The sequence below is a fragment of the Mus musculus genome, chromosome 7 (assembly GCF_000001635.26).
Source record: "Mus musculus strain C57BL/6J chromosome 7, GRCm38.p6 C57BL/6J".
Classification (NCBI taxonomy): domain Eukaryota; kingdom Metazoa; phylum Chordata; class Mammalia; order Rodentia; family Muridae; genus Mus; species Mus musculus.
Genome location: NC_000073.6, coordinates 63754582 through 63767770, shown reverse-complemented (window position 1 = coordinate 63767770; position 13189 = coordinate 63754582). Strand labels below are relative to the sequence as shown.

Below are 13189 nucleotides of genomic sequence, written 5' to 3'. Positions count from 1 at the left end.
GGTTAAGATCTCCCTCTCCCCCTCCCCCTCCCCCCTCCCCCTCCCCCTCCCTCTCCTTTCCCCCTCTCTCCCTCTCTGTGTGTGTTCAGAGTAGAAATTGAGAGCCAGTATTAGTTAGCTAATGCCGCACCCCCCCCCCCCCCCGTGACCTTTTAAGCACCTTTCCAGACTTCCAGTGAGAAGCCAGCCTTCTTCGGTGGAACTTTCTGTCAGCCAGCGGAACTAAGAAGACTCTTGTATATCCTAGTGTGGGAGACTATCAGAGCCAGACACGATGGGAGCTTATTGGCCTCAACTGGACCTGGAGTAAATAGGCTTTTGTGTAAGAGAACCCCACAGGCTAGCCTAGATCTAATACTCTTCCATTTGTGCTAATTCACCCTCCTGGCTCATGAGAGTCAGATGAGGATTTGTGTGCTAGCTTTCCTGGACTGGGGGTTCCTGTGAGGCAGGGGCCTGGCTCCTGTGGACTAGCAGAGACTGCAGAGTGCCATGAGAACACACATCTTTATACCAGACAGACCTAGGCTCAGGTCCTCACTCTGTCACTTGCTGTGCCAAATTCCACTGTTCTCATCTATCAGATGGAGCTTTTGATTTCTCACTCACTGGCTGTTGTATAGACTGGATCCCACTGTGGGCAGGATGTACCATGCCCTGTGGAGCCATTCAGTTACAACGTGGGGGGAGGGCAGGTTACCACAACCTTCATCACTACCCCAGTGCTGGGCACGGGGTGTAACATACAGTGGGCACTGGACGCATGGCTGCATCTGAGTCTTGGCACAGTTCTGTGCCTGAGAGAGGTCCAGGATGCTGTCCTCTTCCCAAGGAGGGAAGGACATTTCTTCAGTTCTACTCTGTGGAAATGAGAAAAGCACAAACCAAATTCTGCCATGCGTGCAGCTGTATCTTCTTGTTTAGCTTCACAGCCTCTGGTGATTACCTGTCAGAGACCTCGTCAGTTTTCATCCATGCAAGGAGTGCCCTGAGCATTTGCAAAAGCTAATCCTGGGATTCACATTTCCTCTAAGGGGAAAAAATACTTACCCCTCCCTTTAAACAGGTGTGTACAACATAAAGGCCATAAAGACTTTTTTTTTTTTTCTCTCGAGACAGGGTTTCTCTTTATAGCCCTGGTTGTCCTGGAACTCACTTTGTAGACCAGGCTGGCCTCGAACTCAGAAATCTGCCTGCTTCTGCCTCCCAAGTGCTGGGATTAAAGGCATGCATCACCACACCCAGCCCATAAAGACTTTTTAAAATCTATTTTATATTATTATTATTATCATTGCTGCTATTATTATTATTATTACTACTACTATTACTATTACTATTATTGTGTGTGTGCGTGCATGCACTGGCATGCACTTGGAGCGTAGAGGACAGTGTTTTGGAGTTGGCTCTCTCCTACCTTAAGTGAGTTCCAGGTCACTTTTACCTGCTGAGTCATCTCACTGGTTTCACGATGATTTCCTTTGATGGCCTCTTGTCAGGTACATGGAAATGGGTGAGTGAATAAGTGGATCAACTCATGCTTTACAAACATGTTCATTTTATTGTTTAGGCATCAAAACTTCTCTGTATCAAGTAATGGAGAAGCCATGTCACATGGGTTACAGAGCTATTTTTTTTTTACTTGAAATAATCTTTCATAAAAGAAAGAAATTAAATACTGTTCTTCTATTTAAAAAAGTGCAGTAGTCATTACTGGAAGTTTTCTAAAATGAAAGCAAGATTCACTACATATTGCAAAAATTGGTTCAGTGCTTTAATACTTTACAAAGGAACGACCCCATCACCTTAGACAGCTCTTACAATGGGTTTCTTCACCAACAATGGACCAGATGGAAGAGAAGACTTATATGGACTTAGCATAAACATTCACATGTGGGTAGAAAGGGTTTCGAACAGCGTGGTCAAAACACGATGATTTATGACCCAGTTTTGCCTTAGTGTTTGCTTTTGCCCACGATAACGAAATAAACGGAAAGCAAAGCAATCTGTTTCATTCCCAGGTCAGACAAACAGGAGGGAGGGAGGGAGGGAAGGAGGGAGGGAGAGAGAGAGAGAGAGAGACAGAGAGAGAGAGAGAGAGAGGAGAGAGAGAGAGAGAGAGGAGAGAGTTTTCAAGGTTAAATGATCCTTTAAAGGAACTAGGCAAATACAGGGCGAGGAAGTCCTTTGTTATAGTCAGCTTCAATGCCCCCAGTTACAAAGAGGCTTAACTGGTTAAAAATGGAGGTGGGTGGGGTTGCAGGCTCTGTAGATGAGGCAGTGATGGGTTACCAAGCTTAGTCCCTGCTTGGACTCAGTTGAGCCTGCTTTCTGCTCCTAAGTGTTTCTTTATTTATGTCACTGAGGGTCCAGTGTGTGCCACCTGGGGTTGGTAGCAGAGCTGAGCTCCGGGGACTGTATAGTGGCTCTGTTGGAGACAGGTTGGCCTCTGTGCACTGGGGTCTTAGACATGGCTGGTCTGTTTTGTATGCTCACGCCTACACAATAGTTTGGGTCGTGAGTGAGTGCTGACAAACTGCTCCACTCTTCCTGCCAAGTCTTACTTTGAACTCTGATGTCACACAGAGGCCAAGAGCTGGGCAGCTCCTAGGTACTTGTCAGGGAGCCCAGTATCCCCTGGGAAGCCACTTTCTCTTTGTTGTCTTGGCAGGAGCAGGGTCCCAAGCTGTTTGGGCAGCAGTGAAAGAAATATATATTTGTCAATTCAAGTATGGGGACCCACGTGTATGTGCCATTTGCGCAGCTAGACAGACGTAGAGGAGATTTATGACGGATGTCACGCTCAAGAGGAACCCTGAAGTATAGCATCCAGGAGATGAAGGCAAGAACCACAGAAGAGGGTTAAAGAGGACACAGTCACAAGAGGATGAAGGTCCAATGAGCAGCTTGTAACAGTATTTTGCCAGTGATTCTTAGAGGAAAGTGAGTTTGGCCAAAGGACCAGGAAGTAAACAGTGTGGTTAGGTAGCTGTGAAAATACCTGGCAGAGGGAGCAGGCTTGGAGAATGGCTCTCCTAGGTGGGTGAGGTCGCCTGTCAGAGCAGGACATCTCCATTCGAGTCCTGGGCCCATGAGGTGTGTGACTTGGCTCTGTCCTTCCAGTGCACAGTCAAGATCAAACCCATGGAGTTCCGGGGGGGCCTTGTCTCTCACCTCTGCCCCAGATCATCAAAGTAATCAGTTCCTTCTCTCCCACTGACCTGCATTTTGGTGACTGGAGAATGGATCCTTCATCTGGGCTAGGAGATCCGTGCCACTGTGTCTGGGACAGGAAGGACAGAGGGATACCTAGGAACTAACTAGAAAGACTTCTTTGGAATGGTCGGGGTCTCCAATGACATCATAGCCGGTATGATGGGGCTCCCCACAGTGCCTCTCGGTCCATGAGCTGCGCAATACGGACTGTTCTCACTTCTGCTAGACCCAAAGAGCCCCCCACCCCCTCGCCCCTTTGCAAACAGCAGAGCCCACCACGAGGAAGGGCTGGCAACAGGAGCCGCTCAGAGACTGATGGTGACCACGGATGCCATCAGTGATAAGCTATCATATCTAGTAACTTGGTATCTCCAATCTAGACTAGCCAGGCCACCTAACCAGCCTATAGTTTTTAGATGGAATGGAAGCAGAAAAATCAGGACTCGGTGAAGGATGAGGCCAGCATTTTGTGGTATCATATCAAACTAGTGATTTATTTCTTTTCTTTAACTGGTATTTAGTTTATCTAGTGCTTGGAGTGTGCCAGGCACCGCTGTAGGCACTAGAACAGTGAACAAGACACACGCAAAATCCTGCCTACATGGAACTTACATTCTACAGGGGCCTGGGGTCTATGATGTATTGAGTAAACGAGCGGTTAATTCACACAGTGATCAGCGGCTGGGAGAGGGAACGGAACACAGTCTGAAGGGTGGGATGCCTTAGCCTCTTCAATAACACAGTTGGAGAAGGCCTTGCTGAGGTGGTAGTGAAGCAAAGATGAGGGGACAGTGACGAATAGAAGAAATAACATGCAAAGGCCCTGGGGCCCAAGGGTGCCTGATAACTGTAGTTGGTCCAGACTCTGGCTACGAGCATAATTGGGCTGGGCAGATTTTTGTAAGGTCTTAGCTTTTACTATGCTACGGGAAATTGCATTTCATGGAAAGCCATCCTTCAGAATGTGGAAAGATATTCTGAACAGAGCTGATGTCACTGCTCGTTCTTAACATATTACCAGGTTGCTTTGGTTTTGGTTTTGGGCAGGTTCCACTTATATTCATCCTTAAAACCAACTAATATTTTTCAATTTATGTCAGATGGAATATATATATATATATATATATATATATATATATATATATATATATCTCCTTGAACTACTCTTTGGAGGATAAAAGTATAGAGGTGTGCATTACTTCATATGTACAAAATTAGGATTTGTGATCTTTGTTTTTAAAGTTTTGCAAAATTATTAGAAATAGTCACATTATTGATTGGAGATGATGGCTTCTGTGCTTGTCCTGTAAGTTACATATTGCATATCCATATAGATCATGCATTCTTGCAGATGCCAAGGCATCTGTGTAGGGTGACCCCTTCATTCTTCTCTGCTGGTAGTGGAGTGGGAGTCAGGCTTTAGGGGAAGCATCAGCCTGTGTAGTGCTGACATATCTCACCCCATGTTGGGAACTCTCACAGATTATCTTGTCTCTCATTGGGTGTCATGAGAATCTTGTATCCTGGTCTTCCTTAGTGGCATTCCTCACAGTGCCGGTCTGTTTGGGGTGAGATACCCCCAACATCATTGTGGAGTATATATATGGCCTTTAGGATGAATTTCCTTGGAGCTAGTCTTGTGAGAACAAGGTAACACTTCAGAACCAGGCCTTAGGCCAACAGAACTAGTGCCGCCCAGTAAACCTGGGCAATGGGCAGGATCTGAAGCCAACAAGGAGGAAGCTGAGGTCCCTGCTCTGAAGACCTGCATCTGCTGGACTAGTGGCATCTTTGATAGCAAAGAGGGCGGGGTACTCAGTGGTCTTGAGAGCTGCTACTTTAAAACTTTTGGGAAGGACCTGCCTGCTTCCTGGTGCCAGGAGTACTGGCCACATCTGGGTTTCCCACAGTGCTTCTCTTCCAGGGCCAAGAACGGGAGAGCCTGTTAGCTGGTGCTCTGGCCACACTCCTCTATATCAAGGGGGTTAAGGTCAGAGCTGGCTCACTCAGACACTGAGTACTTTTCCACTTACTAGAAGCCCTAGAAGCAAAGAACACACCTGAAGTAAGCCTTCTGCCTCTACCTAACGACAAAGACCCTCACACAATGGGACTGGAACAGTCTCCTTTTTGTTTCTCCACCAATTTTCCAACACCAATATCTATAATCCTGACCCTCTCCTTGTTTTATTGGATTTGTTTGTCTCGTTTTGTTTTTAACATATGCCAAGGGAGGGAGGTGTCTTAAAAGCTGGCCCTGTTCCAGAGACATGCGTGTGGGGACTGCATGGGGGAACCCCACACCCTGAGGCCTGTACTCAGATGGATTCTTTTATCTTCTGTCAGAGGTGAGCTACTTATGACAATAAGCTACCAGAATTCCTAAGCTAAGAGATTTTTGGAAAACTTCATCTTCATAAAACAATAGGTTCAAGTAGCACTGGATACTCACAGGTAAGGAAGCAGGAACAGTTACTTAGGGACAAAGTTTTCATTAATAGGAATGACTGCAGCACCACAAACCCATACACAGAAAAAAAAAAACCAAAAAACAAAACCAAAAAACAAAACCAAAAAATTTAAAAAACAAAACCAAACCAACCAACCAACCAACCAACCAACCAACCAACCAACCAAAACCTCAGTTAAAAAGAAGTTCTTTACACAGTCCTGGTTTCAGAGGGCCCACATAAAATCTCAGACTCCACAATCACTGTGTAGCCCTGCTCACCTCCAGTTCCTCTTCTAAGGGAAAGAAAACAAGGGCGCAAGTCTTTCTGTGAAAACAAGGGCGCAAGATATTGCTCTGTGGTGCATTCTGAGAATCATATGAAAATAACTTCTATAGTAGCATTTAAAGTTGGCCTGTCAAACTTGAACATAACAGCACATAAAGTCTATAAAGAGATCGGGCTGGAAAACTAGTCCCTTGCCCATTCTCCGGCAAGGCATGTGAAGGAAATGCGAAGTTAACGTCTGATGTGATCTCCACAGGGGTTTAGAAATATAGGGGATTCTTTCGGACATTAGATGTTGCTTAGAAATACCCAAAACTCTCAGAAAGTCCGGGCAGAGCTGATGGGGAGCCCTACTCACTACTGGCACGGGCAGTGTCTCTCAAGCTGGGCTTGCCACCCTCTTCTTCCTTGATCCACAGAGAGCTGCCAAGTCAAAGAGGGCTGTAAAGGAACTCAGCCCACCCGCTCCTGTCTCTAGTCACTAAGCCTGGCCAGGGAGCACGAGAGCCAGCTCTTTTGAGGATCACGAAGCACAGAAGCCACTTGTCCACATTGCACGACCCTTCTCACTTACCCTGTTTTAATACTGCACAGAAGGCAATGGCTATTCTTAAACACTGGGAGTGTTTGGATTAGGGTCCCAGCTGGTACCCCACCTTATTTAGTCCAATGAGACCAAACGGAGGGGCCTGGGGTCCTTTATTTGGCCAGAATAGTAGGGCTACATTCTGGGTCTATGCCTTTGGTTCTTCTGCACGGCACATTCATCATAAGATGGAAGAGGGAGAAGTAATCTGGCCACGAAGGAGATAAGAGCCATCATGCGTCAAGAGTACACAGCCACTGTCCTGTTTGGGAGGGTTTCCTCTATGACAACAATCTACGTTAATTCTCAGTTTACCCTGTTTATTTATTTATCTATCTTCTCTGGCAGAGTGCATGAGAAAGATAAAGGGTTTGTATAGCCAGCCATTTTAATATCACAGTATGAGAAAGACAAACATGAATGTCTACTTCCAGTGGATAAGGACTGGGTTTCTGAATGGACGCGAGAATATTCGTCAGGTTGCTTCGAGAGTTGAGCTAGAGTGCTGTGCTGGCCAGAGGCTTCTGTGACCTAGAGCTTTGGTGGGTGAAGCAGCTGCTCAGGTGTCATGTTCTAAAGAAACTGTCCCCCACTCCTCAAAGCTGCCACCAACCCTCTCAGCAAGAGATTTTTTTTGAGAATCACTTTTTCTTTTCTAAGTAAAAGGAGAGACCCCAGTACTATCAGGAACATGAATATTAGTTATCACCACACATTTAAAGTATCGTGTTCAGCACGAAAAGTAAGACTTTGAAAAGGACTTCTTAAAGATTCTATTTAATAAATAACTTTGATTTAAGGAACCACTTTATGCAAAACTTGAATACATTACTGAAGACTCCTCAGCCTGTGGAATAATTAAAAACAAAAAAAGAAATTACTCACAGGAGATACTCAGTTGTTTTATTATAATTTTCCAAACAAGTAAAAAAAAATCCCTCCCCATCTTTTGAAAAATTTTATTTTATTTATTTTTTTTTGCTTTTGCTGCTCTGGATGTCAGTGGATGAAGCATCCTTTCAGGAGTTGGCTCCAATGAAGGTATAAGCCCAGCTCCCGTGCTTTCTGAGGATAAGCAGGTGCTTTCTCATTTTAGGGCTATCACGGGCTAGTCTAAAGCTCTCACAGGTATGAAAGTATTGTCTCGTTAGTGAGAAGGTTACCCATCTCCTCCATATGTCCTGGAAGCAAGCTCGCTAGCTCTTTAGTGAGGACTGGCTCCTCAGTGTCCTTGGCCAAGAACAGTGGTCTGCAGAGGTAATCGTGGAAGGAAGAGGCTGCATATTGCTGCTCAAAACAGGGTAGCTAAGGACACATTATTATTATTATTTTTAAATTTTCCTCAAGAAAGGTAGGAGGCACCAAAAAGGAGACTGCTCGGAGACTTGGCTGCTCCCTCAGTGTGGCATGGAGCCAGGAGCAGGGCCGCTCTGGGAAGGGTCTCCACCAGCAGAGAGCCCTTTAACCCGGCTGAACCCTGACAGAGGCAGGTGGGGTAGGGGTGGTTCCCTTCCCTCCTGGACTCTCTCAGCCCCTGCCCTAGGGAAGAAGGCTAGGCTGGGTTCAAAGCAGCCCAATGGGCTGACACAGTGACCAAGGGGTCAATTCTGTCCCCTCCTCTGCGGCACGGATGTGATCACACCTCCTAAGGGGCCCTCCAGCGACAGTTCACTCCATATCTTCAAAGGAGATATGACCAGTCTATCATGCTGGCTCATAGGTGGGCCGGTCCGATTGTGAGTTCAGGACCCCGCTTTTTTTTGCACCCCATGTGTCTCTGGGAAGCCCCTGTCACCTGAGCTGCCCGGCACTGGGAGCGATCGCTACACCTCACCGTGCCCTGAGAGGTAGGTTGTCCGGTGCCCATTCTGTGGTCGCCCGCAGCTTGGACGGCAGTGTGAATGTTGCTCGAGCGGGAGGGGTGGGGGATCAGAGATAGGGGGTGCTGTGGGAGGAGGGTTTGCTTATGAAATGGCGGTGGGGAGTCCTAAGGGGGCCAGCGTCAGCAGGTAGCAAGGTGACTGCTGGAGGTCTCCAGGGACCCAGGTGGGAAGCAGGTGGGAGCTGCAGAGGAAGCTCCACCTCAGGCCAGGCTGCGCGTTTGCTTCTACACCCTGCGTGCTACCAACTGCACGCAAGTGACCGCTACTTGGAAGAGGTCAGTCCCTAGGTTAGGAAAAAAAAAGCATGTAAAACACTCCCTTCTAAAAACAAAGGGCTGCGATTTTCTTTATTTCTCGTATAGAGGAACAAAAATACTCTTGCAATGGCTATTGAGTTTCCACAGGTACGAGGCAGATGCTAGGCTAGCACACCCACTTCCAACAGTATGACTTGTTTCCTATCCGTCTACTACCTGAGTGGCATCAGTGTAGGTTCAGGCACCATTAGGAACGTTTGACCAAACACGTACACGGCACTGACCGAGGAGGCGCCGGCCCTTCGGCTGACCAGAGCAAGTAAAAAAAGACCCACAGGATGGAAAAAGCAGTCCTGGACGGCTCAGGGTCGCGCCGCGCGCGCCTCGCGCCGCCGCCGCAGCTCCTCTCGGTAGCAATAGGAGCAGAAGTGCTCGGTCTCCGCGCGCCCGTAGAACGCGCAGTTCTCCCGCTGGCAGCGCCGCTGAGCGGGCCCCGGGCCTCCGCGGCCGCACTCAGCGTTCGAGCGCGCGGCCGGCGCGTCGGCGTCGGCGAACTCCAGCCCGTCGCGGGCTGCGCCGAAGCCGTTGCTGTAGGTCTGCGACTTGTGCTCCGCGGGTCCCGGGGCGTCCGCTCCTCCGGGCGCCAGGGACTCCACTGTATTGACGGTGCGCAGCGCGCTGCGCGCTGGGCTGTAGCTCTGCGACCACAGCGAGCGGTTCTGCTGCGGGTACGTCGCGCACGGCCGTAGCGCGCCCACTGTCGGCGCGCACGCCTCGTCCCGGGCCGCCGCCTGCACGTGGATGACGCTCTGGCGCGCGGGCGCGGGCGGGCTGCGGCCGGGAGTCGGTCCGCCCGTACCGGGAGCCGCGCGTCGCGCGCCGCCGCCCGGACCCGGGGATGCTGCGCCGCCCGCCGCCCGAGCCGCCCGTGCGCTCGCTCCAGTCCCGGGGCTCGGCCGCTCCTTGAGCTTGAGCACCAGCTGCGTGGGCTGCGCGGCTGTCGGGCCCGGCGAGGCGCGCTCCGGGCCCGGCGCACCTTCGGCCTCTGGCCTGCGCGCTGGCCGCTTGACCGTGGCGGTGGCCGTGGCTGCTGCGGCAGCCGCCGCGGCGTCCCGCCGCCGCTGTTCTTGCTCCGCGCTAAAGCGCTCCTGCGCGCTGGTCAGGTAGTAGCCGATCATCTCCTCGTGAAACTGGTGCCGGTGGCTGGTGAGCAGCAGGCCGGCGAAGATGAATTTGCGCTCGCCTTGCATGGCGGCGCGCAGGATGTTGAGGCTCAGCTTTACGTCCGTGCTGTACTTCCAGGCATCGCCTCTTGACCCGCTCCCCTTGTCGGCCGGCGACGCTCCCGACGCTTTGTCCGTGGGCGACGGCGTGGTCTTCTCCGACGGCGAGGTGCTCGCTGACGCTCCCGATTCCTCCTTGCTGCCCTTGCGCGACTTGGACTTTTTCTCCTTGTTGCGCTCAGCGCTGTCGCCGTTTTTGCCGTTGGCAGAGTTGGCACGACCCATCTTACCGTGCACCAGGCCGCCTAGCCCGCCCATGTTTTTCTTTAGCTTGATGCCCAGCGTCTTGCTGAAGCTGCCCAGCTTGTTGGCCACGGAGTCCGCGCGCGTCTTGTCCTTGTCCTTGCGCTGTTTCTCCTTCTCTTTGTCCTTACCATTCTTGCCATTATTGCTGTTGGAATTGCTGCACACAGAATCGCGGTCCGAGTCCAGCGATTCCGCCAGGGACTGTACATCCTCCCCTGCTGAGGCCGTTGGAGACTCTGGCTGTGCAAGGGGAGCCTGTGGGGAGGGAAGGCAAGAAAGGAAGGTTACATACAGAAAAGCTGTCCTCGTGTAGGCCCCAAGAACACAGGTGGAGCTGAGACTGGGATATAGGAGTTTCTTTGTGGGGACTCTGCTGCTGTAGGTGTTGGGGGTGGGGGCTGTCTACCAGAGAGGGATGGAGGTGTTTATGGAATAGGAGCCCACAGAGCACTTAACTGTTGTAAGGTTGGACACAGGCTTATAGATGTTGACAGAATGCTATGTAGGGACCTCAAACCTCAGTGCCCATCCTTTGAGGGAGGATACATGAACTTTCTCTTAGAATTCACAGATACCAGAAAGTCTAGAATTCTGAGTGGATGAATAGGGCCAGAATGCCCATGACCTAGCTGGTGTCCTCAGTGTATTTTATAAAGAAACACTAGGTCCACACTCTGGCCTTCCTCCATGGTCAGACTACTGGCACCATTAGAAACATGTCCCAGATCTCCGTGTAAAGGCAGAGGGCAGCAAGGAAGACAGCATCTCTCCCACACAGATGGATCACCTACTTATTCCAAGCAGGGGCTATGCACCTTGCCCTAAACCCCGTTCTTCATCTTGGACCACCACTCCCTTTATCCAGCTATGACATGCTACTTCAGGAGTTCCCTTCTCTAACTACAAATGGAATGCTAAGCTGAAAAGGATGCTGGAAATGGCTTCCAGTGAGGATGTGGGGTCTTGTGGGATGGCACTAGTGAAGGAATGCCATGGACAATAACCTGGACGACACTACCTGGGGGCAGCCAGTGAGGGCGAGACCATGCAGAGCATGGCTAGGCCAATCTCTGGGATAGGTGGCAAGCCTGAGAAGGCTATGAGAGGAGGTCATGCTGGGTAGGCAGCTGCCATAAGTTCTCCAAAGAGGGACCTTCCTGTGAGGAGAGTCATTGGAAAGACAGCATCTCTCCAGCCTGCATCTGGGTGTGTCAGGAACTAGTACATGCCTGGGCAGGCCTTTTCTGGTCTTTAGAAGAGAAGGGAGAAGCCATTGCTCCTCACTTTATTCTTTTCCTCTGCTCAAGCAGGTTCCAGAAGGATGAGCTGCTGTGGCTAGGTCAGTAGAAGCAAGGCTGGCAGACCTGTGCTGACCACCACCCAGGCAGAAATCCCTCCTTTCACTTGAGTTTGGAGAGAGTTGAGTTTTAGGTTGGCTTGCCGGGGATGGTAAAGAGTGTCAGCTTCAAGGTTGAAACAGGGAAAGGGGCCCCAGTAAGAGAGGGGCCTTGGCTGTGTGCCCTTTAGCAGTGGGGTTGTCTGCTGAGCTTTGTACTTGATATGGAGGTCACCAAGGTCTGGCCATGCATCCTGCTCTTTGTAGGGAAAAGATGTGCTCAGCTGGAAGGTACTGATTATGGATCTAGGGCTGCTGCCATTGCATACCACGTAGGTGCTACAGAGCATCATCCTGGGGCACAGTGGCACCTTCCAGCATGAGAGAGGCAAGATTCTGTCACTGACTGGCTGTCTCTTGTGCCCCAAGAACATGGCGAATCAGAGCCACGTGGGGGCGCCCTACTTGGATGATGTCCAGGCGAAGCGGAAGTGAGCAATCAGAACAGTGGGGCAGGAGCCATTCAGCGGGATGTCTCCTTTCAGTACTTTGAATCCGCTGGATACATAAGTAAACGGATGTCAGGGAGGACCAATTATTTGCAAGCAATTTTCACAAATCCCTTCCCTTGGGAGTTCCCTCCCAAGATTATGAAAACATCAGTCACAAACTTAAAAAGAATCTCTCAGCATCTGCAAGCAGGGGCAACCCCCATCCCACCCCCGGGATGGGTCCGCGTCTCTCCGCCTTCTGCTAGCTCCACCGGAGGCCACCTCCGCCTCAGGGAGGGGAAGGGCGCGCGCTGAGGACTAGCGCTGTTGGTTCCCTAGATTTTCTAAGGATCCACACACAGTTATAATTAATTCCGCTCTGCCGCGGCACATTTTGTTCCGATCTCTGCAGAGATAGTTTTGTGTTTTGACTTGCCTACGGTTTGCTTTGTGAGTGGGTGTGTTTATTCTTCTCCTGCTGTGTAAAATAAGAGGTGGAGGGGGGTGGGGGAGAGGGAGGGCCCCTAATACGCGCCCGCCTCCCACCGGGAGGAAGTGTTTGGACTAGGAATCAGTAGCTGGGTCCGGTTCTGGGGCATGAAGGTGTGGGACCTCCCCAAGGCGTGGAGCCGAGCGCTGCGCTGCGTGGAGACTTTGGGGAGGCACAGCATTGCCCGCACCGCACAGAGCGGCTGCTGCCCGGTCACTGGGTGGGGCTTCGTGCACTCGAGGCTCACCCGGGTCTCGGAGGGGATGCGGATCCACGTCACATTCATGTAGCTGTGTAGAAGGTTCAGCTTGGCTTCTAGGGACAGGATGAGGCTGACAAAAGAACACCCAGTGAGAAGCTCCGGAGGTGGCAGGAGCTCACTCGCCTGCGCGTGCAATCCTCTCCCTGCCCTTTAGTCCCCCAAATCCCAACAGGAGTCCTGTCACCACCACTCTCCCGCAGGGTGTTGGGGTCCGGACTGGACTGCGGGGCAGGTCTTACTTGGCTAACCGGGCATTGTCGTTGTCATCTTTCCCCCATTCCCAGTCCTTTCCCGGGTCCACAGCAAAGTGCAAGGGCAGCAGCTTGTGTTCCGAATCCGTCAGAGGGATCACAGCTGAAACAGAAGAGAGAGGCATGGTGACAGGCACCTCATCTGCCTGCCAG

At 50.8% G+C, this 13189-nt stretch overlaps 1 protein-coding gene across 7 annotated transcripts in view; it reads right to left on the bottom strand.

Moving 5' to 3' along the window:
* Nucleotides 1-1538: 1538 nt before the first annotated feature.
* Otud7a (OTU domain containing 7A) overlaps nt 1539-13189 on the bottom strand; it is a 321488-nt gene continuing 309837 nt past the window's right edge. For 6 of the 7 annotated variants that reach the window (XM_030242185.1, XM_030242186.1, XM_011250811.3 and 3 more), the window contains 3 exons: nt 13025-13139; nt 12771-12855; nt 1539-10461 (listed from right to left, as the gene is read on the bottom strand). In XM_030242185.1, the coding sequence (XP_030098045.1) occupies nt 9040-10461; nt 12771-12855; nt 13025-13139 (1622 nt within the window). In that variant the 3' untranslated portion in view covers nt 1539-9039. The remainder of the gene's footprint in view (nt 10462-12770; nt 12856-13024; nt 13140-13189) is intronic. The other variant, NM_130880.1, reaches the window with a different exon arrangement.